The sequence below is a fragment of the Stenella coeruleoalba genome (genome assembly GCF_951394435.1).
Source record: "Stenella coeruleoalba genome assembly, chromosome: 3".
Classification (NCBI taxonomy): domain Eukaryota; kingdom Metazoa; phylum Chordata; class Mammalia; order Artiodactyla; family Delphinidae; genus Stenella; species Stenella coeruleoalba.
The window spans coordinates 113,007,146-113,033,000 of NC_137148.1; the positions used below are offsets into that span (position 1 = coordinate 113,007,146).

General features: G+C 47.9%; 1 protein-coding gene across 1 annotated transcript in view; it reads right to left on the reverse strand.

Moving 5' to 3' along the window:
* The window catches only part of TRPC7 (transient receptor potential cation channel subfamily C member 7), a gene marked incomplete at its 3' end in the record, with an annotated part of 123,192 nt that overhangs the window by 1,691 nt on the left and 95,646 nt on the right, over positions 1-25,855 (reverse strand). Inside the window, exons 7-10 of the mRNA XM_079916652.1 lie at positions 13,806-14,001; positions 8,285-8,506; positions 7,560-7,640; positions 424-499 (exon numbers count right to left, since the gene is read on the reverse strand). Coding sequence (XP_079772778.1) covers positions 424-499; positions 7,560-7,640; positions 8,285-8,506; positions 13,806-14,001 — 575 coding nt within the window. The remainder of the gene's footprint in view (positions 1-423; positions 500-7,559; positions 7,641-8,284; positions 8,507-13,805; positions 14,002-25,855) is intronic.

Consider the following 25,855-nt stretch of genomic DNA (forward strand, 5'->3'; position numbering starts at 1 on the left):
GCAGAATCTGAAAGAGGTGTACAGTCTGCTGCTGTCTGTATGTGTGCTCAGGGGATGAAGAATTCGGGGCCATCCTGAGCGGCAGGGACATGAGGCCGACTCACGGCAGCCGTGACTGCACAAGGCAGAAGAGCTGTTGTGAGCGGGGCTCCACGCCCTGTTGCTGGTGCTGAGGTGGAGGCGCTACACGCCAAGACTGGGGGGCGGCTTTAAGGTCAGAGCTAAGGGCAGCCCCAGCTGATGGTCAGCCAGGGGACAGAGACCCCAGTCCTACAACTCCGTGGACCTGAATTCTGCCACCAGCCCAACGAGCCTCCCCAGGGCCTCCAGGCAGGGACGTAGCCCCACCGCCAACACCTTGACTTTAGCCTGGTGAGACCACGTCTGGCTTCCGCCCTGCAGCAGATGGATCCAATCGCTTACCTTCATTGACTTCGTCATTTTCTCTATCCACCTGGGCCTTCAGGACATATCTTTTTATGAGCCGTTTCATGATTTTCTGAAATGTGAACATAAGGAAGGGATCAAACCAGCCCAGCTTCTGTGCTGTAGGTGTGAGTGCCTTCCCTCCTGCAGGGCGCCTGTCAGCACGGGGGTCCTCCCTTGTCTGATGCCTCACTTTCGAGGGGTGCCCTGCCTAGTGGGGAAGGTTCCAGTATCTCTGGATTCAATACCACCTGAGCCCGGATTGTGAAAACAGGGTACTCTCAGTGGCAGAAGGCCCAGCCACGGAGAGAGACAGAATCACCTGAGATCCACGGGCACTGCTTGAGGGTCCTTAGGCCTGCCTGTACCCTGGCCTCTGTGACCTTAGCCCATCATGCCCTCTTCTCGGGGCCTGAGCTCCGAAACACTTTCTTGTATTTCAACAACTGATGCGATCACGGGGCAGTAAGGAAACCTTAGCAGGCCAGTGCCGGTGGAGCCGCCTCCGTCAAGCTGCTGGGCAGGAGGGGAGGTTCGCTTAGCCCACAATCAGGACCAGGCACGGAGGACCCGTCCACTGTACTTTGGAAAATTCCTACCAGAGGCAGAGACAGATACAGCCTTGGGAGGGTTGGCCAAGATACCGCTTCCCTGAAGTCTCACCACATGCCCAACACTGTCACACTGTCAGTCACGCTGGAGGTCCCACTTATTATGCAGATTCTATGAGCCAAGGAGGCAGGAACACACAGTTAAGAGCCACCAAGAATAGAGCCAAGTGTAAGAAAGACCGCAGGCGGTGAACTTTGGATTTTGCCAGCTGGTCGGTCCAGGGTTCCTGCGATATCGCAGGATTTAAAAATGTTCTGGTGGCCGAGCCTTCTGAATCTGTTAGGAGCCAAGCAGCACCGTGAAGGGGGGGCTTCCCTGCTCCTCGGCGTCCCTTCTGGTGACCGACTGGCCTGCTCACTCTGAGGACCGAGGGGACAGAGGTGGCATTTGCTAGGTTGAAGGGCCCCGAATTCTGTCCCCAGCTTTGCTGTGTGAGGTCAAGCAGGTGGCTAAGTTCTCTCTGACTACCTGGGCTCAGGAAAAGCTTCTTGCAAGTAGAAGAGAAGTGAGCTGCCGGGATGCAGAGAGCTGGAGGATGGATCTCATCATTATCACCAACTGGTGGTCCCCTCAGGGCCTTTAATGGTGACAGCCTTGCCAAGGAGGCGTCTCCAGCCCTGTGATTCCATGATTCAGTGTCCCGGGACACCGAGCTCTGAGCCAGCTCATGTGGGCCACTTCTGCCCCTCCTCAGCCCCTGCTGGTGGTCCGCTTGGCTCTGTGGTTTGTGTCGTGCTCTAATTTCAGCTGAACAGTTCATTAGTGAGTTGCCTTCATGCTGCTGCTTCTCTGAGAGGCCTGGGTCTTGTCCTGTTGGTGGTTAAACTGCAACGCTAGATTTCTCCCCGATGGTCTCGTAGTCAATAAGGCAGGTCACCTGAGTTTTAAGAATCTGTGCCTTTTGTGGGACTCGATGCTCTTTTCACTTTGAATTGGAAGAACAAAACAAAATCAACTTTGTCCTGAACCAGTTCTCATGGGGGAAAAACCCCAACAAACCAGATACCCAAGTATCTGACATTCTTACTGAATAAGAAATTTGGAAGTATTCTACTGCAAACTTTCAGGCCGACATAAGACAAAGGGATCTAGTTAAAGTTTGTTGCCTTTTTAAAGGAAAACGTCAAGAATTAGAGGTCCTTCCATTTCTGGATCCATCAATTAAACAGACTGTATATTTATGACATAAAATTATAAACCAGAGAATGGAAGTGGAGAGCTCCCTTTTCTGTGATGGAGCCGAGCAGAATCCTTTCATAGCTACGGCAGCAGCTGTCATCCTCCTGGCTTCACGCACACATTGTGTTTTAGTGCAACATGATTAAACTGATGACTTTAAAAGATTTCATAGTATGTGTTTATTATTAAGACAAATTTGTTGAGTACTTCCTGCAGCCCAGGAGTTGTGTTATCCTCCTTGACAAAATGACCTCATGGAATCCTCCCAGAAACCAGGTGAGATGGGGGTTGTCGTCTCCATTTACAGATGAAGTCCCTGAGGCTCAGAGAGCGAGGTGACTTCTCCAGGGTCACACAGCCAGAAAGTGGCAGATCTGGGATTTAACCAAAATGGAAACCAAAGCTGGGGCTTCGTCCAAGCTTCAGAAAAAGGTTAAGTGCACGATGGTTTTGGAGATGAGATGCAGGAAACTGGCTCCTGTTGGTCACAGGGGCTTGGACTACTTCTGGGTACCAGTCTGTCCTTTACAAAGCACAAGGTCTTTTATGCAAGAAGAAGCCTCAGCTAGATTTCAGAGGATGGATTGCTAGCCCGCAGAAGAGGGTCACTGGTATGTCATTGTCCTAAATGCCTGAGGCTTGCTCTTGAACCCTGGCATGCTTGATCTGAGCTGTGGTTTCTGCAGATCTGCAGCTCCAAGGGGAGAGCAGCAAGGGTTTGCTTTTAAGCCTCTCACCACAGATTAGGATTTTAGAGGTTTAATGTGGAAGCAGAATCGCGTGAGCACAGCAGACATGCAGGGACCCTCTAACCTTCCTCCGCACCCCAGGAGTGACATGTACCTTAAGCGAGAACAGTGTGACCACCTGTTGGTTGCTTAGAGACTTCATGCTCTGATGATGACCTAGCCTCCCCTCTGGCATATGCATGTTAGACCACTTGGGATCTGTGGGAGCAAGATGCCAGTCTCGTCCCCAGCAAGTCTGAAATGGTTAGAAAATGACCAAAGTTCTCTTAACATGGATGCTACAGAGGATCTCTGTTTGCAGAAAAGATGGACATCAAAAGCCTCCCCTACTTCACTATGTGGAGGAAGAGCATGGTCCTTTGTGATGAGTTTGCGACCCTTCCTGGCCATCTTCCACAGAGTTTTCACTTCATGGAGATAATAAACTTTTCCCAAATTAACACGCCCTCGTCAGTGCCAACTTGGCCCACTTTGCCCTGAGGCATTTAGCAAGTACTGGAGATGAGAATAATCAGTGATCTTACTCAGGAAAAATAACTAATACTGAGGTACCCGATGGGTAAGAATGGTTGTGACACCGAGACCCACATCCAGGGAGGGAGGCACACAGTTGCTCTGCCCAGACTCCAAGAGCCAGGTGGCCTCTGGCTGCTGCTGGTGAGGAGGGAATGGAAGGGACCACTCTGTGCAGCCAGGGCAGCTGAAGACAGAGACAAGGAAGAGAATACACATGCTGAACATGGCAAACAAAGTAGCATCCCGAGGAAGGCAATGCTGCCACCTAGGAACAGAGAAATTGAGGAACATTTGGAAGAGAATGGACAAAAGGGATCACAGGACAAGTCATCTGTTAAACTGGGGTTTATCAGACCCCAGAATGGAAGAAATCAGCACTGGCAAGCTGTCTATCCTGTTGGCTTTAATCTCTACAGAAAAGGGCATCTAGAAGGCAAAAAAGAGGACTCCCCACTGGGCTTTGGGGAAGGGATTGCATCATAAAAGTTGGGGCTCTTTTCAGTGGTAGACTGTGCCTAGATCCTACGATGCGTTTGTGATGCAGCTCGTCTGCTTTGCCCATGAATGAAATGTATCCTCAGAGACTGAGTATATGAAGTCTGTACACACCCCAACAGGTGGACATGCCAGATGTCTTGGAACAGGTCAAGGGTAGCTTTGATAGGAAGCACACTTTGGCCATTTTGCTGGTAGCATGGTTTTGTTCCATTGTTTGGTCTCATGTCCACAGAGCCCAGATTGGAAAGAAAAAATTACAAAAGCAATTTTGTGAAAAGGAAGCAATTTTGTGAAAAATGACAATTCAGACCCCTGGAAGCCTAAGAAAAGCAAAGCACAGAGAGCCTCTGGAGTTTGCAGGAACTGCCTCCCCTTGTAACAGAGAGCCCTAAAAAGTTGAAGGAATGACAAGCTTAAAATAAACACCCAACCTGCTAAGGGTGAGCAGTCAAGCAGATGCACTAGAGACACAAAGGAAACAAGCTTAACAACTACACACGTATCAACGGCGGGGCCTTTATCTTATCGGGATTGCTGCAGAGTGTCTCAGAACCTCGATAGTGAGAGGCTGACAGCATACGGGCTCTGAGAGTTGAAGGCTGTGGGTGCAGCCTGGATGGTAAGAAAGAGGGCGTGAACTGGGTTCCTCACATTCTTGGCACTTTTGGAAGTTGCTTTGAGAGGAAAGCAATACAGCGTGGAAGGCCACCAGTGGGCCCAAGAAATCGGTTGAGCCATTTTTAGATCCCGGCCCAAATCCTTCGTTCTGTACCGGTTGCTGCCCCGTGATAGCAAAAGCACCCTCCGTTCCTAGCTTCCTCCCCACAGGCTCAGATAGAGCTCCTCCCAGGGCCTGTCAGACACAGACAGGGCAGGTTCTGACACTGTGAAGAGGAGTAAGGGGCCAGTGCCCTGGCAGCGTGATGGGGTGCAAGAGGGGTGCCCTTCTGAGTCAGACAGATCTCACTTCAACCATCCGTGTGACCTTTGCCACGAAGCCTGAATTCCCTCATCTGTTCAGTGGGGGTTACAGACCCTGCCTCTCTCACATGCCCTAGTGTCTAGTCTGATCCAGCTGCCTGTCTGTGTCAACTCAACGTTTACTCCTATTTGAGCAGATGATAGCTCAGGAAGATGCCCAGACTTGACCTTGAAGGACTGAGCAAGGTGCCAATGTACAAATGCAAGATGCTTTCTGCTCCATCCACTGTCCTCTCAGCCTTCTCCCTCTGACGCCCACTGGCCCAGTTTTTCTGTCTTCTTTCTGGTGATAACGATTTGAATAAGTCGCCCGAGGCTTTTCTTGCTGGATTCACAAAATACAGGGTGAGCCTGCTTTCCCAGGCCATCAGTAGCCTGAAGCTGCAAACCGGCTAATCTGTGTAATCATAGCAGGAAGCTCTCCGGGAGACTGAAGGCTGCAGGGACTCAGCCAGTGATGATGAAAGACAGAAATGGGATTGCTCAAGACTGCTGTGGAACAGGGCCTCGTTCATAAGGGATTCATCCTGGGTATAGACACTCACCACATCAGCTGCCTTCCTTGATATCAGCTGCTGATTCTGCTCAAAACCCAGGAGAGATCTGGCCCTAATCCATTAGGGTTTTCTTTTCTCTTCTTTTCTTTTTTTTAAATAATTTATTTTATTTATTTTATTTTTGGCTACATTGGGTCTTCATTGCGGCACGTGGGCTTTCTCTAGTTGCGGCGTGCAGGCTTCTCATTGCGGTGGCTTCTCTTGTTGGGGAGCACGGGCTCTAGGCGCGCAGGCTTCCGTAGTTGCGGCACATGGGCTCAGTAGTTGTGGCTCGCGGGCTCTAGAGCACAGGCTCAGTAGTTGTGGTGCACGGGCTTAGTTGCTCCGCGGCGTGTGGGATCTTCCCCGGGCCATGGCTCAAACCTGTGTCCCCTGCATTGGCAGGCGCTTTCTTAACCACTGCGCCACCAGGGAAGCCCCTGCTAGGGTTTTCTATCTTTTCTGTGGCACAGATAATCTCTACTTCTCTCCGAGAAGCTAAGAAATAAAAATCCTTCCCCTGACCAAAGGATTTGGTCCTGTAAAATAAATCAAAGCAGATCAAACTGGTCAGGTCCAATTTTGTGCACAATTAAAGACAAGACTTGCCCTTTGCCAATTTTTAGCCCATGTCATCTGTTAAAACCATAAGTACTATGAGGGATGAGCTGTTTCTTAATTGTACACTTAACTCCTCCTAACTGCACAGCTGGCTTCTGAAATATGGATGGAGATTCAATTAGAGACCTGTGTCTGGAAGATGCTAAGTCTGTAATGGCTCCCTCGGCGATAGTGGCACCAGGGTCATATCACCTTGGCCTGAAGGAGCACTCAGGACAGCTTCAGATTTACATCTGATAGGAGATGGTCAACATGGGTAAAACTGCTAGTCATTGGGAGTGGGCAAGCAAGAAAAGAATGGTCTGCACTTTTCTAATCAATAACCTAGTAATAACCATTTATCACTGGCTGATGCAAACGGATACAGAGATTTTGCATTAATTTCCAAAAGCGAAGCAAGATCTGTACGCACATAAGTTCTCCTAATTTTTATAACAACAGACTTTGCCTGTGGGCAGTCTAAGGTCAGGTGCTTACCGGAAACATCAATATCCACCTGGTTGCTTAAGACAGATCCCTGGGAGCCATCCTGCGTGCCTGCCTCTCCCTACCCGGTGCCCGCTGGTTTGCATCACGTCCCTTTGGCGATGCATCCCAAACGTATATTTATTTATAAATATATAAATATATATTGAGTCAGTCAGTATATTGAGTCAGTCAGTCTTTCTCCCTCACCCTTCTCACACTCCAAGTCGCCATTCCTTGTACCTGGGTGACTGTCACATCCTCCTCACTGGTCTCCCTGCTTCCACTCTCGTCCTCACTGGTCTCTTCTCATTATAGCAGTTAGGTAGTCTTCTTAAAGCATAAATACAATTTTATCATCTTCTCCCTCCCCCAAGTTAAACTCCTCCCACTGCCTTCCTGGGTACATCAGAGTGAAATCCACCTCCTGACCTTGCTCCAGGCCCCTGATTTGGACTCTGACCTCATCGCCCTCCCCTCTCCCCTACTCAGAGCTCTAGCCGCTGTGGACCCACCAAGCTTCTCCCCTCTAGCTTTTGCTGCTGCTCTTCCTCTGCCTGGAAGGCCCCACGTGGCTGCCTCCTTCTCATCTCTGAGGTTTTAGCTAACTGTCCTCTCCTTGAAGATACATCCTCTGACAGCCATATCTAAGCAGGGGCTCCCTATTTTTCTGCATTTTAACATCTGATTGTTTTCTTCTTGGCACTTTTATCAATTTGAAGTTACATATTTATTTGTGCGTTTACTTGCTCATTGTATCTCTCCCTCTATGGACTGGAAGTGCCAGTAAGATAGGAACCATGTCTGTATCCCCAGGAAGCAGCATGGTGCCTGGCATACAGTAGGCACTCAATAAATATTTGTCGAATGAAGGAAGGAATGAAGCTGTGTTCTGGGGGGAGTGACACAGCCATGTGACTTAATTGGTGTCTGAACGGAGTCCGCTTCTGCCCATACCTGGGAAAGGGGTGGTTACCTGATATCTGGTGGGCTTGCTGTAAGTGTTATTTGCTGTCAGGTTTTCAGAATTCCTCATGCCAGCCTGGTAGCGAGTCTTCTGGGAAAAAAAAATAGAAAATACATAATATATAACACATAATCCATGATACACGATTGTACATACATACATGCTAGGACTCGAACAGGACCTGCATACGGGGCTGTCTCTAAAATGAGGACCCTCAGGAGGTCACTATACCCACTGCTGCTTGGCTTTCTAGAACGTGTTCCTGGGGCCTCTAGTTCTGTAGGATGTCAGTGGGTTACAAATTACTGTTTGGTCAGCTTTGTTTGGAAAGCACTCAGTTAAAGTGATGTGGGTGTCCTTCCTCCAAGACTCCCCAGAGATTTTAATATGCTAATAATTGAGAATCTCCAGGAGCAGGAGATAATGGGCAGGGAACCTTTCTTCCCAGTCATCATGATCCAGATACTTTCTGGGAAGAGCTAATCTGCTTCCCAGTCCACTAAGGAGTCCCTCAGTGGGGTTCCGGCTCGGCCCGCAGGAGGAGGGGCACTACGGCCGGCCGGCTGCCCCTGCTGGGGCTGCAGCTTTGCTGACGCGCTGGCTGATTCTGGAAAGCACAGGGTCCCTCCGGGCTCCTGACTTCCTTTGTATCAGGGGCACCATCTGAATCAAACACACAGCTCCCCCTCCCCCTCCTGCTGCCTCTCTAGCCCCGTAAGTCCCACGCTACCTACCCTGAATTTAGAATTCAGCATGCCCATTTCAAGGTCATTTTCACAGCTTTTGGCCTTAGATTTGCAGAGTTTTATGAGGCACATCTTGATTCTCATTATGAGATAATAAAATGATTTAGGACTTGGCACTAGATTAAAAGGAGCAGGTAGAGTTCTTCCTTCATCAAAATAAGACAGCCAGAGCTTTGCTCGGGCAAACTTCCACTCCACATCTGCATCCTCCTGTGAGGCAAGGAAAATAACAGCACACCATCAGAGGCAGTGCTATCCGATAGCACATAACGTCAGCCGCAAAGGAGAACCACACAAGGGCATTTAAATGTTCTCAGAGCCACATTATAAAAAGTAAAATGAAACAAGTGAAATTAATATCAGTGATGTTTTTTTATTTAATCTGATAGATCCAAAATGTTATCATTTCAACATGTAATCATTATAAAAATTATTTATGAGATAGCTCAGATGTCCTTGGCATACCAAGCCCTCGAGATTGGCATGTATTCTACCCTCATAGCACATCTCAATTTGGACTGGCCACATTTCGAGTGCCCAGTACGTGTGGCTCATGGCTACCATGTCAGACACCATCATGTGTTTCCTATTAGAAAGTGTATTTCTCATGGGTCAGAGTGCTGTCAAACGACGTTACGAGGTCTAGTGTATGTCATTCAAGGGGGGCCACATTTCGAGTGCTCAGTACGTGTGGCTCGTGGCTACCATGTCAGACACCATCATGTGTTTCCTATTAGAAAGTGTATTTCTCATGGGTCAGAGTGCTGTCAAACGACGTTACGAGGTCTAGTGTATGTCATTCAAGGGGAGCAAACCTGATGAGCTGGCAGCAGGTCGTCTGGCCATGCCCTCTTCCCTGGTGGTGGTGGTGGTAGATTTAAAGCCCAGATCTGTTACTTCTGAGTTGCGGGCAATGCCAGAAACGCTGAGTGGGCCCCCCTGAGAGGTAGCAGGTGTGTGTTTTCTGTAGGGAGGCGCCTTGGGCCCCTGTCCCAGGAGGGTAGTCTGAGGCCAGGAAAGAGGCGTGGGGTTTGGAATCAGCTAGACCCCTACTAGCTGTGTGATGTAGGCAGTGGTCTTGGGCTCGCTCCTCTGCTCATGGTGATAGCCTGCTTCCCGCAGCCCTGAGGTCGGCACTGAATATGTGTGCTGTGGGCAGTGGGCTTTTCTCCACACGGGCCTGAGCTACACTTCAAGGGGTTGTGAGCCCAGCAGGGGCCCACATGAGGCTGCTGGGATGTGCCAGGAGAGTATAAGGTCATTACCAGCAGGCTTGTTTTTACTGAGACCCCCTCAGCACCTGGCCTGCTCTATGGGGACATGCTATACAGGTCGTTTAGACTGGAAGCTTTGTGAGGACAGGGGTCGTTCCTGGTCTCGGCTGTACAGCAGAGAGGTGTGGGAGGGACTGCCGACCTGAGAGGAAGGGTGATGCACTGGAGAGAGCACAGGCTCCGAAGCCTGGCTGGGTTCAAACCCTGCCTCTGTTCCTTACTAGCTGTGTAACCATGGCAGGTGACTTAGCTGCTCTGAGCCTCAGTTTCCTCACCTGTAAAATGAGGATAATAAAACCTACCTCATAGGCTCTTGTGGGAGTTAAAGAAGTTAATGCGGGAAAAACAACGTCAGATACTTAGTAAACCCTCAGTAAGTATTATTTGTATCTCCATAGCTTAATACATTGCCTGATGTTCAACCTTCAGTCACTCAGCAAACCTCCTACTATGTGCCCACCTAGTGCTCACCTACTGTGTGCCTGGCCTGTGCGAGGTAGGTACTGGGGATGGCAATCCTGCCCTCCTGGGACATGCAGCCTGGCCAATGACACGAGTATGTTAACTCATCAGCTCTTTGTATCTAGAGCTGGGCTAAGAGCTGGGGGAGGCGCTGGGTGCTGGGGGTCCTGCCCCTGGGGGTCAGGGAAGGCTGCCCTGAGGGCTAGCATTTGAGCTGAGATCCAAGGGGTGAGTAGTTCTCAACCAGGTCAAGTGCGGGTGGGCTGGGGTGGAGAAGAGTAGCAGTTAATTAGTGGAGAGGCAGTGAGAAATGTAAACAACTCTTCCTAGGCAGTAAAGAGCAGGAGACAAAGAGGTTCAGAGCTGGAAAGTGAAATGGAGGGAGGATTGTTTGTAGTTACTTTTTTTTTTTTTAAAGATCAAGAGATGGGACTTCCCTGGTGGCACAGTGGTCAAGAATCCACCTGCCAACGCAGGGGACACTGGTTTGAGCCCTGGCCCGGGAAGATCCCACATGCCGTGGAGCAACTAAGCCCATGTGCCACAACTACTGAGCCTGTGCTCTAGGGCCCGTGAGCCACAACTACTGAGCCCCCATGCCATAACTACTGAAGCCTGTGCGCCTAGAGCCCGTGCTCTGCAACGAGAGAAGCCACAGCAATGAGAAGCCTGCGCACCGCAACAGAGTAGCCCCACCCCTGCTCGCCGCAACTAGAGAAAGCCCGTGCACGGCAACGAAGACCCAATGCAGCCATAAATAAATAAATAAATTTATTAAAAAAAAAAGATCAAGAGATGCATTTAAATGCTGACAGGCAGGATTAGCTAGAGAGGGGGAGAGGGTGAGGATGTAGGTGGGGAGGGCTAATGTGCATTGGCTGATCCCGAGGAGGAGAGAGGGTAGGGGGCCAGGGTACATGGCTGGGGCTGCTCAGGGGAGAAGGCCTGTCTGCCTACAGGAGGACAATGGCGGGGGGCGGGGGAGGGGGGGCGTGGCAGGCACAGAGGCAGGCAGGTCCATGGATTCGGATGTAGGTGCTCAAGATCTGTTGAATAAATAAGTGTTCTCCTGTAAGAACTTACAAATACATACTTCATTAAGGTTCATCATGACCATGAACACTAGGCACGTCCCGGCAGCCGAACTTAGGGTCCTTGTACACGAATCGTAAGACGGTGGGGACGTTTGCTCTCCCCAGACAAGGAGAAGCCCAGCGCCCAGTGGGCTGCAGTGGGCTCTCTCTGTCACCTGTCACCGCCCTGTGGTGGATAACTTGACGTCATAAGCCGTGGGCTTGCTCACTCCTGCCCCAAACTAGTGGGCATCACTCATGCTAGTCACGTGACTTCCCATGTTATGTTCATTTGGACCAATGCACAATGTGCTCGATAGGATGGGGCAGAACTTCTGGGGTGAGTGCTCCAGAAACCCATGTATTCCAGGGACCATCTGGTTTCTCTTCCATGTGGGGAAGCTGAGGCCCAGGAGGGCAGGGAGGGTTAGTTAGCAACAGCTCAGTAGTCACATAGGTGACCAAGTCTGTAAAACACTTAAATATATATATATATATATGTTGTTTGTCTGCTGACACAGTGCTGCGTTTTCCTGTAGGTGGCGGGGTGGCAGGGTGGTGAGGCTGGGGGCTAAGACAAAGGCTGCACGCTGGCTCACCTCTTCCTTTCTCCTCTTACCTCTTTTTCTTGCTCAGCCTACACTCTTGCAGCGCAGTGCTGAGTATACCACATTGTTTTATCCCTCCTTGCCTTGGCACATGCTGTTCCTACGGTTTAGAATACTCTTTTGGAGGGATTTTATGGACCAAAGCTTTCCCCTAAAATTCATATGTTGAAGCCCTGACCACAAGTATCTTAGAGTGTGATTATATTTGGAGAGAGGGCCTTTAAAGAGGTAATTAAGGTTAAACGAGGCTGTAAGGGTGGGGCCCTAATCCAATATGACTGGTGTCATCATAAGGACAGGAAGAGATACACAGAGGAGAGGCCCTGTGAGGACACAGCAAGAAGACAGTCATCGGCAAGCCAAGGAGAGAGGCTTGAGAAGAAACCAGTCCTGCCAGCACCTTGATCTTGGACTTCTAGGCTCCAGAACTGTGAGAAAATACCTTTTTGTTATTTAAGCCACCCAGTCTGTGATATTTTGTTGTGGGAGCCCTAGCAAACAAATACATGGAAGTCTTAATTTTTTTCTATACACAGATAATTGTTTCTTATAAAAGACTTAAGTACAGAGGTATACCAAGCAAACGCGAAAGTCCTTTCAAATCTCCTTTCTTGTTTCACTCCCCTCCCCAGAGGATACCCTATTTCTACCTTTGCTTTCTGTGTCTGCACGTTTGTATTATTACGTACATGAGACTTGCCTATGGATATTTTTCTACAGCTTGCATTTTTTCACTTAACAATATCATAGAGATTTGCTCTGTCAGCACAGAAAGGTCTTTCTCAATGTTTATAAACAGTATTTTAAAGTCTGTGCTATATCAGTTTATTTAAATATTCCTATATTGATGGGCTATTTCCAAGTTTTTCTTGTAATGAACATCTATGTAAAATCATATGTCTGCACGGATTTGCTGAGTCAAAGGGTCAGTGCATTTTATTTTGTTTTAATGTTGCATTTATTTATTTGACTTTTAATAGGTAGAACAATGACATGATTTCTAAGCATCAGAGCGTATAAAGAGAAAGCCTGTAAACCCACCATGACCTCTAACCCCTACCTCTCAACAGGCGCCCCTTGCTGTGCCCTTCTTGTGCACCCTTCCAGGTTAGTTTTCTTTTTCAAATGATTATATGATCAAAAAGGAATACGTGTTCCTTTTTCTTCCTCTCTACATAGAGTACAATATATACATTGTTCTGCAACTTGCCATTTCTCTACTTACCATTATAATTGGAGGTCTTTCCACATCAGAATATAGAGAAAGTCCTCATCCTTTTTAAAAGCTGCACAGTTTCCCACTGTTCAGATCCATCATAATCTATTTAACTAGATTCCTAGTAATGCTCATGTAGTTTGTTTTTCATTTCTTGCTGTTCCAAACAAGGCTGTAATCAATAGTTCACGGTTTGTGCATTTTAGATTTTGGTAAATTGCCTCCTGATATACTGTCTTGACTCCTTTGTCTGTCTAGCAAAACAAGGCTTTGAACGGCCTTCAAGTATCACCTCTGCAAGCCTCGGCGCCCCCATCGTCATGCACTCTCTCTATTCTGCACCGCCTACACCTTCTAGGACTTCTCTGGGTGCACTGGCCCCACTGCACTGTAATTTGTTGATTGATGTATCTGTTTTCTCTCACTGGACTGAGTGAGAATCTCTTCAAGGGCAGAGATCATGTCTTGGTTATCTCTGTATCGCCAGTGCCTAGCACGGGCTTGGCTTTATTAAGTAGGTACTTAATAAATAACTCGGGAGAGGCAGAAGTGAATGTAGGGTGGAAGAAACAGTCATTCCCATTTGCCATGGGTCACCTGCATGCTGTCCTGAGGGGACACATGTAAAAGAGGAAAGATTCGTGACCCTGTTTCTTTCTGCCCTCATTGGGCCATTGCATGCATGGTGCCTGCCGTGTGTCATGGCAGGTTAACTGGAAGTGCTTCTTGGAGCGATCCAAGGAAAATGTCTGTTGTTTGCTGTTCTGGCTTCACATTTAATAACACATGAGCTTCTGACATCATTACCCCATTGCTGAAAACAGTGATGCAAATTAAACCGAGGGAGAGAGAGCATTTTCAATTATCTGGTCTTACCTCAATTTCCTGATACGAGTTGTTGATCATGGCTATTAGCATGTTGAGCAGCACGACCACCATGGTGACATTATAAACACCGTAGAGAACATAGCCAATGTTCTCGATGAATTTGTGGTCATATTTCAGCACCACCGAGATCACTTCAGACAAGCCAAAGATGGACCAAAATAAGGTTTTGAAGCTTTCTTCAACCCTGCAAGGAAACAGACAGTCCTCTCAGGAGGTTTGCATCTGCTGACACTTCTCACAGGAGAGTTGCCACTACCCAGACATCCGTGGTTACCCTGGAGTAGGGCTGGGGCTGCTAGCTGGTATCTGTACTCTGAAGTCATGAGATATTCAGGTTTCTAAGAAGACTTTGAAAGAACATGGTAAAGGGTAGACTCTTTCTTTTCCATTCAACCCTTTTATTGGGACCCTTGGCTGCAGCATCAGTTTTTATCTTGTTGCAATTACTTAAACATTTAAAATTAACCACCAGGGCAAATGTTTGTCCTTGTAGGTTATTAGCTTCAGAAAGCACACTCTTCCTTCAGTAGTCTCTTGAGTGTCTCTTCTCAGACTACCCAGCCCCACAGGAGAGGGAAGAGGATGGTGTTCGCTAATGGAGCCAGCATCATTGGCGACTGGGGCTTGCTGGGCATTTGACACAGGACAGCGCGCTTAAGCCCCGTGACCACCTCTGTGGTGGGCTGGCTTATTCCCTCCATTTGACAGCTGGAAGTACTGACGCTCAGAGCCTTCCATGCCTTTCCCAGGAGCACTCAGCTGGCAGGTGGGTGCAAATCCAGGCATGTCAGAGGTTTTCAAAAGCAGGTCCTTCTAACCACTATGCTTTACCACCATCCTGGCTCTGGGTAGTGAGGCCAGCCACATATATCGGGTGCTCTAAACTGGGGATGAATTTTCAGGAATGAGAGTGATGAGTCTGATGTGTCCATGTTGATCAAATTCACCAGGTAACTGCCCAAACCTCACCCTGCAGCTCACTCAAGGTAGACACTGCATGTACTGTAAGGGCTGCCCAGGGAAGAGCTGGCTTTTAGGACACTGCTCTTTGACACTTGAGATTATCAAGTCACCAAATACACTGGTTTTAAGAGTAAGGCCCAAGCACGTCTCACAGTCTATACTTTGTGGCTCTGACCCTATATCAGGTTTGTGACACAGAATTCAATTAGAAAGCTGGATTTTGGTTGGGTGGTTTAGAACATGCCTGTGTGTGATAATATCTGAATGGTTAAGTGCAGGTCTTTTAGTTTGCATCCAGAGTTTGGGTCCTATTATGAGAAAGCACTTTCTTTTTTCTCTTTAACATTTCAGATTTTTAGCACTTACCACAAATGGCCAGGATTAGCTAGATCTCGGGAAAAAAAATCAGCGTTTTTTAAGGATTGGTATTTATTTGACAAGATGTACAAAAATACTAGTACTTGTCACTTTGGCTAAAAGTCCAACACTGACTTGCATGAATTTTCAGCTCTCCTGTGTGTGTGAGAGTATGTGTGTGTGTATGTGTGTGTGAGTGTGTGCGTGTACGTGTGTGTGTGTGTGTGTGTGTCTAGCCAGCTGTTTGCTCATTCCCTGTGCATCTCAGAGTCTGAAAACTGAACACTGAACTGAGTTTTTGTTGTCATTATTTGTTTTTGTTTTCTTTTAAATCTGTGAGTTCGGACTATTTAATTTATCTTAGTTTTAGTAAGAAGGAATTTAGTTAGGGGTTTAGCAATAAAGACTGGGTATCGAGCTATTATTTTAGAGCTCCAGATCCTGATGCTATTCTGAGAAAGGGGCAAAACTGTTTCCTCACTTGAGATGCAGCGTCCATTTTGTGTGAAAAAGATGCCGTTCAGCGTGTGGGCATGATTCACTGCAGGTATTGCCTTCCATTAAGAAGCAATCTTTCATTTATCACCCTAGTGGAAGGGGACAGTGGCAGAGAGAATCTAAAACCACTGAATGAGCCCCAAATCAAAACTGAAAGGAGATGGCAAGACATGATTTCTCTGACACTTGGTCCCTTCCTAGCAGGGTCAGGTGAAAACCAGAGGACACGCTGTCCAAGGGAGGGGCTGGGCAAACAGGTACTGGTGCAGGATAATGTACTTACCAGGAACAACTTAAGAAGTGGATAATACATCCAACTGAGGGACATTTGACAGAAATTCATTTTCCCTTTCTTAACTTGGAGAACCCCACAAACCTTTGGCTGACATAAATGAAGCAAGCAATTCTAAGCAGTTCTAGAACACATCCAGGGAAAACCTTCTGCATTTTGATGAGGGAAGATGGCCTAGATTCGGCATGCGTTTTGTTCTCATTTGCTTCTTGCTGTGAATTTTGTTACTAAGCTCTGATTTATCCCTGGTGCCTTCCCTTAGGCATTCTGTGTTAATAATCTGGAGGGGACAGAGCCAGCCCACTAAGCAGTATGTGTTCCAGTAAAAGAAGAATATTTACCGATCCCTAAACCTATGCCTTTGCCCCTCCTCTAACACCCCACCTCCACCCCCGAGGCTTGGAATGCTCATCTGTTCAGTTTGTTGTCTGGGTGTCAGACAGTCTTCACACCTGTTTCATTTCTATTCTATAGCTTCAGGATTCACCTCTGGACTAGTATTTGGTCATGACCTCCAAGAGAGTCTAATTACAAGTGGCCCAGACTCACTGGGATTGCCTGAGTGGAAGTAACCCCCCTCCAAAGCAATAATCCTCTGCATCAAGCTGGGCAGGAAGGGATCTTAGCCAAACTATGCCTTTTTAACAAACTCTTCTATGTTCTTTAGGGAGTGTCTATAGCCCTTGCTTCCTCTTATCATGGGGCAAAATGAGTTGCAGTAACAAAGACTTCCTTTAAGGAAAAGCTGGGTTCATTGTCTTGGATCATCCATAACGGCTAGATTCACTTTTGGGGTCTCTTGGGACTTTCATTTGTACTCATGCCCCGTGACATGAACTTTCAGTGGACTAACTGAATAGACTATTTTTGCTGTTGTTGTTTCTCAGAGGGGATATTATGGGCTGAGTTTATGTCCAGTTAGCTGGGCTAAGTGGTAAGCAATACACTATTTTATCCATAGCTCAAACCACCTAACTAAATAAATTCTAAATGGAATTGAAGCATTTAATGTTTAAAAACTACATAGTCAAAGCCAGAGTAAAATATTAGTAGTTATATAATCTTGGCCTGGGAGACGTTTCAAAACTACAGAGGGAAAGTTTGAAAGATATGCTCACGTAAAACTTTACTTGTAGATATTGAAAACATATTAAGTAAACATATAAGGCAAAAGACTGAGGAAAGGATTTGTATTTGCAACACATATGACAATGGATGATGTCTTTCTTACATAAAGAGCTCTTATAAATCAATATGAAATGATAGACATCCTTGTTGAAAAATAAAAGGAGGACAAAATCTTTCAGGAAAACTTGATGCTTTTTGTGGTGACAAGAGCTCCACAAGTAACTTGATAGGTCAGGTTTGTGGTGTCTTCTGGTTTAATATGTAGTGGGAAATAAGTGAAACGTGTCCTCACTGCATTGTGTTACGTTGACCTTGGAAACCTATAATAATATATGCTTAGAGAGAAGGCTGGCCTTGGAGAGGAGTGAGTAGTACATTCCTCATCCCAAGAGCTTGGGCACTGGAGCGAGCCCCAATGTCTTGTGAAGTAATGATGCTCTCTGAGTCATGTACCAGCCATCGCCCATAATTTTCAGGAGCTATGGGATACAGGGCATGGTGCAGAAGACCAGTCACTGAAGAGGTCTGGGACTGTCTTTCAAGAAGAAAGTATCTTGCAGTTGACGTAGATGATATTCACCATGAAGCCACTTGTCTCACAAAAAGTCCCCATTGTCAGATAGCTGGTCTCTAGGCTAAATTTGAGGTTCTTTACTGATAGGGATGCTGGCTGCTCGTTCCATATCCTCCTCCCACCCACTCTGGCTCTCTACCAAGTTTGCCACAGATTCCTCCAATTGCATCAGTCACAGGAATCTTCACAGAGATAGCCGGAGGAGTAAGAAAGCAAAGGTGCATACCTGGTTCAAATCCCAGCCCCATCATGTACCGGCTGTGTGAGCTTGGGCATCTTACAAAACCTGCTTGAGCCTCAGTCTGCTTATCTATGAAAGGGCTAATAGTACCTTATTATTAAGTTGCTGTGAAGATTAAATGGAGCAACCCATTTAAAGTGTATAGTAAGAGTCCAATAAATGGTACCTGTTATTTTTATTCATATGTTTATTTGCCAAACATTCACTGAACTCCAGCTATGTGCCAGGCACCATACAGAGCAGGATGCAGGGGGCACAGAACTTGTTTATCTCTGTGGAGGTCCCCGTCTACAGCAAGCCCACGGGTGTGAGCCAGTGCTATAAGGCTGTGGGCAAGGATGCTCTGGTCGCCTCGCCCTACCCAGGAACACATACAACCCCATCAACCTTCGGGTGCCTCCACACAGGGCTGAATGGAGTTAACAATTCAGCTGCATAGTGACTTTTCTGAACAAGGCCCGTTTTCCTTCCTATCTGCAAGGATCATCACCAACCCTTGATTTCATGCAAATCCTCTTTCTGATTTCTCCAGCCTGTGCTGTCTTTGATTGTTTGACTTCTGGCTTGCAGTGGAAGGGGCTGAGGTTTCATCAATAGGCCACCCTAGCCTAAGAACTGCTCCTAATGAAGTCAAAGGGGAAAAGTGCCTGAGAGTGACGTTGAATAGATCGTGATTCACCCTCCTCTTACCCGGTGGGGGTGTGTGTGTGTGTGTGGGAAGGTTGGGGCTGACTTATCATGCAGACGGCAGGAGCGAGGTAATCCGTTCTCTACCAGGTCTGTCTCGCCTGGATAACAGCACTTTAATAACGGGTTGTCTGAAGAGGCAGTTGTGTATGGGCCTCAGAGAACAAACGGATTAACAAGACGAGGGTTTGGGGCAATTGTTATGGAAATTGCTGCTGCTTCGGGGTGCCATGAGGCCCTCCCCTCAGTGTCATGGAACTCTGCCCCCCACCCCAAACAGTTCAGTTCAGGGTTACCTACCCAAATCTGCAAGTAGCAGCCTCAAATTAAGTAGGAGGAATCAGCTCCTGAAAGGCTGTCTTCTCAAGTTCGAAGACAATAGCTGGCCTTGAGCTAGAGTTCTGCTGAAGCAGAAGCAATGCTCACTTGCCATCCCAGTGGGGACTGCTAGAAGGTGTTTGGAATCTAGAAAGACCTCCGCACCAGGGCTGTGCTTCTCTAATGCCCAGACCTGGAGACTGAGAGCAGTTGGACCAGCCTTGAGGGCAGTCAGGGCAAGAGTGTCCAATGCCTGAGGAAGTCTGGACCTCACCCCCACCATGGTCCTCTGAATCACCTCTTGGTTTATCCTGGGCCCTAAATGAGGCGTGATTTAGACGGTCCAGAAGTAGAAGAGTCTGGCCCCAGAATCAGGGCCGAGGAACTGGGATGCACAAAGCCCGGATTTATTCATACTGAGGGTCCAACTCTCCCCCTGATAGCCCGGTTGCTCCTTGAGGGCAGAGTTATGTTTTCTTCCCCCTTGAAACCCCAAACCTAGTGCAGAACCTGGCACACTGAAGGTGCTAACTAAATTCATTGTTCTTTGAATGAATGAGTCCCCGTTGCATATTCTGATTCCCTGTTCCTGATCCCAGTGTTGAGGTGAGGCTGTTGTAAAGCGGAGTACAGGTTCTGGGTTTAACTGTGAGCTTTTTGCTAAATAACTTTGTCTCGCTGTGCCTCTTTTTTTCTAGCTGCGGAATGGGAAAACAATAATCTCTACTTCACAGGGTTGTTGTAAATAAGTTAACAGAATGTTTGTGAGGGGTGCATAAAACACTGCCTGGCACAGGGCCTGAAAGACTCTTATACCCTACAATCAATTCTCAGAATAATCCTTTAAAAATATGAATCAGATCCTGCCTCTCTCATTTAGCAGCTTTCCACAGGCTAACAGTCAAACCTAGTCACCCAGCCAAGGCTCCCCTGACCTCACTCTGGCTCTCCCCTCACTCGGGGTGCTGTGCCCCGACTTTAAACTTAATTGTCACATGGTCAGGTCAACCTTCTCCGACCATGTCTGAAGGAGGTCCGTTTCTCATTATTCTTTTGCATGACACTTTTATTTCCTTCCTAGCTGTCAGCACTTAACCTAAGATGTTCTTATTTGTCTATTTGTTTATCATCATCATCATTGTTATTATTTTGCCTCTTTTCCCATTCGCAGAGCATTGTGACCTCCACAAGGTCACGACTGGCTCACGTCTCTGCCATCAGTGCCCAGAACAATGTGTGGCTCACAGTGGGGGCTCAGGAAACATCTTTTGTCAATGAATGGTTGAAGCTGGGAAACTGAGGCATGGGGTGATGTGGTCTTAGCTTGCCTCAGACCCACTTAACAGATGTTTTTCTGCTAATATTCTAGAGCGAACCCTGGACAGTCCAGTTTCCTGTCCCTGTCACTTTGAAGAATGACAGTTTAAACCTTATTCCCATCCTAGAATTGAATTTTAGTGAATAAAGGGTCAGAATTTCCCCGTTGAAGATGCTACACTCAGTCTTAGAATAAGATAGAGGACTTGAGTCCCTTGAGGATAAGATAGAGGGGAGTGCCTGCAAATATGCTGTGAAGGCCTCATCCAAAAGGGCACATTTTCTATGGACCATCAGGTCTTTTTGCTCAAAACTTTGTGGGCTTTCAGCCCGTTCCGGAAGCGCAAAGCTACCAGGCTTTTAAAATTCATGTCATGAATAAACATGAGGAGAGGGTATAAATAAACATTATATGATAGTAGAATGTCTGCTGTAATAGGTACAATCATTCTAAAGTAGCTCAGGGAAAGATCTATATTTTTATCACTTATTGGGGAATTATGTGAAGATAAGAAATTACATTAGACCCAAACTATCTTTTTGACACATAAAGGTCATTTCCAGATGCCCAGCCTGTATGAGCCTGACCTGGGCCACAGCATTGACCACTGCCATCTCCTCCATCAAGTCTCAGACCTCTCTGTGCTAGTGTCTCCACATGAAAATGGGCATAAAGAGTTCTCTCATTCCCCCCAAACCCTTATGCCTAACTTGAATTCATAAGATGAAAGGTGAGATTATAACTTTCAAATATGATAAAGTATGATGATAATGCTTCTGTATCAGGGATGCCCATATTTCAACACGGGCCCAGGATCCTGGGAAAATCTCTCCTCGTTAAAGCCCAGGAGGCTGACTGCATTCCACATTCGCACCTGCACACACATTCAGCATGCAGAGGCCACGGTCCCATGATGCTGTGCTGATTTCTCTTAACTGGCCATTGGTTATGATGAGTATTATGAGGGCAGACGGTATAATCCAGCCTTGGCTGCCCTAGTGGGACCTCCTCTGCAGGTGAATCCTTGTTGGGGCTGTGGCCCTTTGCTATCAGAAGGCCCCTCTGGCTCATCACTCCCTTCTGGATGTTTCTGGGCCTGTATGGCTTGCCTGACCATCTCCCTTTTCTCCCTTCCTTGGGCCAGGGAAGTCTCAGGCTCTTTTGTTTGTAAAACACAACATGGCATTTTTAGCTTAAGGGCCCCATTCACCCCTTCAGCAAGTCTCTGCTTGTCCCTTGGTGCTGAGGATGGGCCCTCTTTAAGGCCCCACTGCTCCTGCAGTCCTTTAGGATATGGACCACTTCAGCCATGCTTTTGGGAGGTAGATCTGAGTGTTTGACTTCAGCTCTGCTGGGTATGGGTCCTGGGGAAGGTCAAAGCCCCTATATCTTTCCTGAATCACCGGGACCTTGCCCTCTTCCCCATCATGCTCTCCTTGATTCCCTCCCCACATCCTTTTAGGGCCTTACCGATGTCAAAACCTGGAGAACGTCCTCCTTCTCCCCCCTTCCCCAGCCCCAGCCACGTGCAGGCAGTCACCGTGGTTCATCCACTCTAACCTCAGCCTCCTTCTCCATCCCCTGTCCACAGCCTCTTCATGGATCTATCAGCTCCCTTTGGGGCTGCATTTCCTTCACAACATTTGCTCAGTTGTAAACGAGCCCTCATTCCTGTGACTATTTGATTAATATCTGTCTTCCCAACCAGTCTGCAAGTTCCATGAGGGGAGGAATCCTGACTTCTTATGCTTCTGCTCATCACAAAACCCCCAGCACCAAGCTCAGGCATCCCCTCCCATCCTCTCCCATCCATTCCAACCCATCCTTTGTACTGTTGCCACAGCACTCTTGCTGAGGGCAGATCCGACCATGCTTCCTCTTTTTTATTTTATTTTATTTTTTTTTGCGGTACGCGGACCTCTCACTGTTGTGGCCTCTCCCGTTGCGGAGCACAGGCTCCGGACGCGCAGGCTCAGCGGCCATGGCTCACGGGCCCAGCCGCTCCGCGGCATGTGAGATCCTCCCGGACCGGGGCATGAACCCGTGTCCCCTGCATCGGCAGGCGGATTCTCAACCACTGCACCACCAGGGAAGCCCAGGAAGAGCTTACTTTTGGGCAGATTTCTTACTTGCACCTTGGCCATGGGGCTTTCCCCTCAGCCTTTGCTTTTAGCTCCTAGAGTTTCTTCTGCTCCTCTTTCTGTTTCTGCATGAATATCTTATCTCATCCATCTTCTTAGTCTGTTTCTTGGGCTGCTTTAGGGGCTTCTTCTTGCCACCTTTGTGGCCAGACATGGTGCTTGTTGTCCCTTCCCCAGACCCTGCCACTGGAAGCGGCTTTTGTTGTCGTTAAGAAAATTTTCACGTATTATGAGGCATTGAAACATCTGAACAAATCCACATCTGGGCAATGAGGCAGCTGCTTTCTCCTTCACTTAAAAATGCCCTGCTCCTTTACCTTAAACAGGCTGGAGTGCCCTCCTCCAAGACCCTCCGTTTAGGGTCACCCCCTCCATGAAGCCTTCCCTGACCCTGCCAGGCAGAGTTCAGTGCTTCCTCCTCACCGTGCTGCCCAAGGACCCTTTGATGATGATCACATGGTGTAAAATAACTGATGCACCCCCCCTTTTTTTTTTGGAATTCCCTACTTGTCTGTGCATTCCTCAGGGATGGGAGGATTGTCTTATTAATCTCTATGACGCCAGGGCCAAAACAGAACTTGGCATGGAGTAGCAGCTTCATCATGTTTGTCAAATGAATGAGCACACTTTGGAAAAGAAACCTGCTTTACCCAGGGGACAATCACAGGCTGATTATTGAGAGCTGAGATGCAGAATCATCAGGTTCTCAATGATAATCAAAATCTGAATTTAGTATGCTATTCTTTAGAATTTCGTGTCACAGGAAAGTGACGCAACTTTTAAAGGCACTCAGCTTCTACCTTAGAGCATAGGCCCTGGTATGGGAGTGGGGGAATTTCAGGTAAAAAGGTGGACGACAGGCTTGGAGCCATGCAGATCTGGGTTCAAATCCTCTTTTGGCTCTGTGGTCTTGGGCAAGTCCAATATCTCACGGAGCTTCAGGTTCTTGGTGGTAGTATCTATGTCATTCTGTTGTTGTGTGGATTAAATGAGAGGGCAGATCATGTGTCTGTCATGAGTTGTTCAACAGCAGGGTGGTGCGGTGGTCCTGGGGTGGTGTATGTGTGGGCAGAGTCTCAAGGAGCCTCTGCCTCAGCCCCAGTGCCCATCTCCAGGTTCACTGGAAGGAGGAACTGGCTTTCCTGCAGTGGGTGGAGCTGAGTCAGTGCCTTCTGCCCCTGGTGTGCATATGAGTCTCTCTGTAGGGTATGGAAATTTTCCATGACTGTCATGGAAAATAGAAACTTCTAATTTTGCCTAGCACTGCTGAAGTTCCTTCCATTAAAATGATCCCTGGGGAACGGAATAACCTTAAGAGAGGTATTTTTTGATTAGCAATGTCTCCACCCGCCTATGCTATGAAGCTGACTCCACAACAGCCTTTACAAAAGATTAGCTGGGATCATCTTTTGAGGGTCAGGGCCTACATTTTTTTTTTTTTTTAATTTATTTTTGGCTGGGTAGGGTCTTCGTTGCTGCATGCCGGCTTTCTCTAGTTGCGACGAGCGTTGCAGTGCACAGGCTTCTCATTGCGGTGACTTCTCTTGTTGCGGAGCACGGGCTTTAGGTGCACGGGCTTCAGTAGTTGTAGCATGCGGGCTCAGTAGTTGTGGCTGGCAGGCTCTAGAGCGCAGGCCCAGTAGTTGTGGTGCACAGGCTTAGTTGCTCCACGGCGTGTGGGATCTTCCCGGACCAGGGCTTGAACCCGTGTACCCTGCATTGGCAGGCGGATTCTTAACCACTGAGCCACCAGGGAAGCCCAGGGCCTACATTTAATCTCCAGTCAAAATTAAGTGGGGGAGGCCAAGTTCACCCAAAGAGAAGACCAGTAGCCCATCCTGGGTTATGTTAGAGAGCCCTTCACTTCCCTGCTCTGGGTCCCTTCATTGCCCCCAGCCCCTCCCATTCTTCTTTGTGTACCTGTCCTCTTATGGTCACCAGTCCGAGTATAGGGAAGGCCACCCTTTTCCTACACATTCTCACCCAGCTGTATTTCATTAGTGAGCCAAGGATTTTTGTCTCTGTTTTTCCAACACTGAAACTAGAGTGCTGGACCCCCAGGTTTCCATATGATCTCTAAGCAGAAAGCCTTTGCCTATGGAACATGAGCATTCCAGCAAAGGTGGCTGCAAAACAAAACTGCAAAAAGCAAATCCTATTTGTCTACTGACTTCCATGATAAAAATCAAAGGTATGTTCCCAATAAGAACAAAATTTCTAACAGTTGGAATTGAGAACTTTAAGACTCTTTGAAAGAAAATGCATTTTCAGGCGATTTCACCTCCACTTCCTTACCCCCGTCTCAGGACACTTAGATTTTATACTCTGGGAGCATAAAACTGGTCTGCACACCTTCTCCTCCTCACCTCTGGTCATTTTGCAGTTTCTAACAGAAGTGACTTAGAGACAGTGAGCTGCCAGCTGGTGCCCATCTGTCACGCGCAGGCAGGCCCAGCTCACCACCCAATAACCCGTGCGCACACATGCCCCTTTTCCTGCTCCTCCCTTCACGCCAGCCCCCGACACTGAAGCAGCTGTGAAACATAACCAGACCTTTGGTTCTGAAGGGAGAGGAGGCTGGAAAGTTGCCTCCTAACTGCTCCTAGGATTTGACTGCAGACCATGCTCTCCGCTGGAATCTGGCTACGTATTCTGACTGCACAGAGCTTGAAATCCTATCAATAACACACTCACTTAGGTTAACAAGCTCTTTTTGTTTTTCAGTGCGCAGAGCTGAGCGTGGTCTGTCTCCCCATCTGAGTAATGATGAGGTAGAATCAGGTCAGCATTTCTCCCTGTGTGGTCCTAAGACCACCTATATCGGAATCCCCAGTGGATTGTTTGTGCTGACTTCTAGGCCTACCTGGAAAGGAGGTAACTAGGCTCTCTCAGGGGTGGGGTCCGGGAAGACTCAGGTTTAGCCATCTCCCTAGATGATTCCGGTGTGGCCTGCGAAACGCTGGTCTCAGTGAAGACTGTTCATACTGTGTGTTTATTCATACCTTGGGCAGAATCAGTTCAGTCTGTCTGTTTTCCTCTACCTCCCCTCACTGAGGTCTGCCAGATGGACGGGATGGGAATTTGGGGGTGGGGAGGGAAGTATGGTGATTCCGGAACTGGAACACACTGGAGGTTAGGGCGGGGCCTGGCTGAGGGCTGTGGGTCTGTTGCTGGTGGAGAAACCTTTCTTCTTCTCTTTCCTTTTGTCCCAGGTTGTCTCTCCCCCTTCCATCTGGGACAGGACTATAACTCAGTGGGATTCGGGTGGGACTGGCTTTTGTGAGCTGGCCTGGGCCCACACCCCTAGGTGAACAGGGCTCTTGTGAGACAGCTAGCTGTCTGTTGGTTCCTAACAGCTGACTTTCAAAGTGGACTCCCTTAGGGACCCAAGCTGTCCTTGAACATGGCTGGGGTGGGGTTGAGGGGGGCCAAGATAGGGGAAGAGTACCCACAGTGTGCTCCAGCCCAAATTTCCTTTCTGCAGCGTTGAGTCTTCTGACTCGATAGAAGCAGCTGAGAGG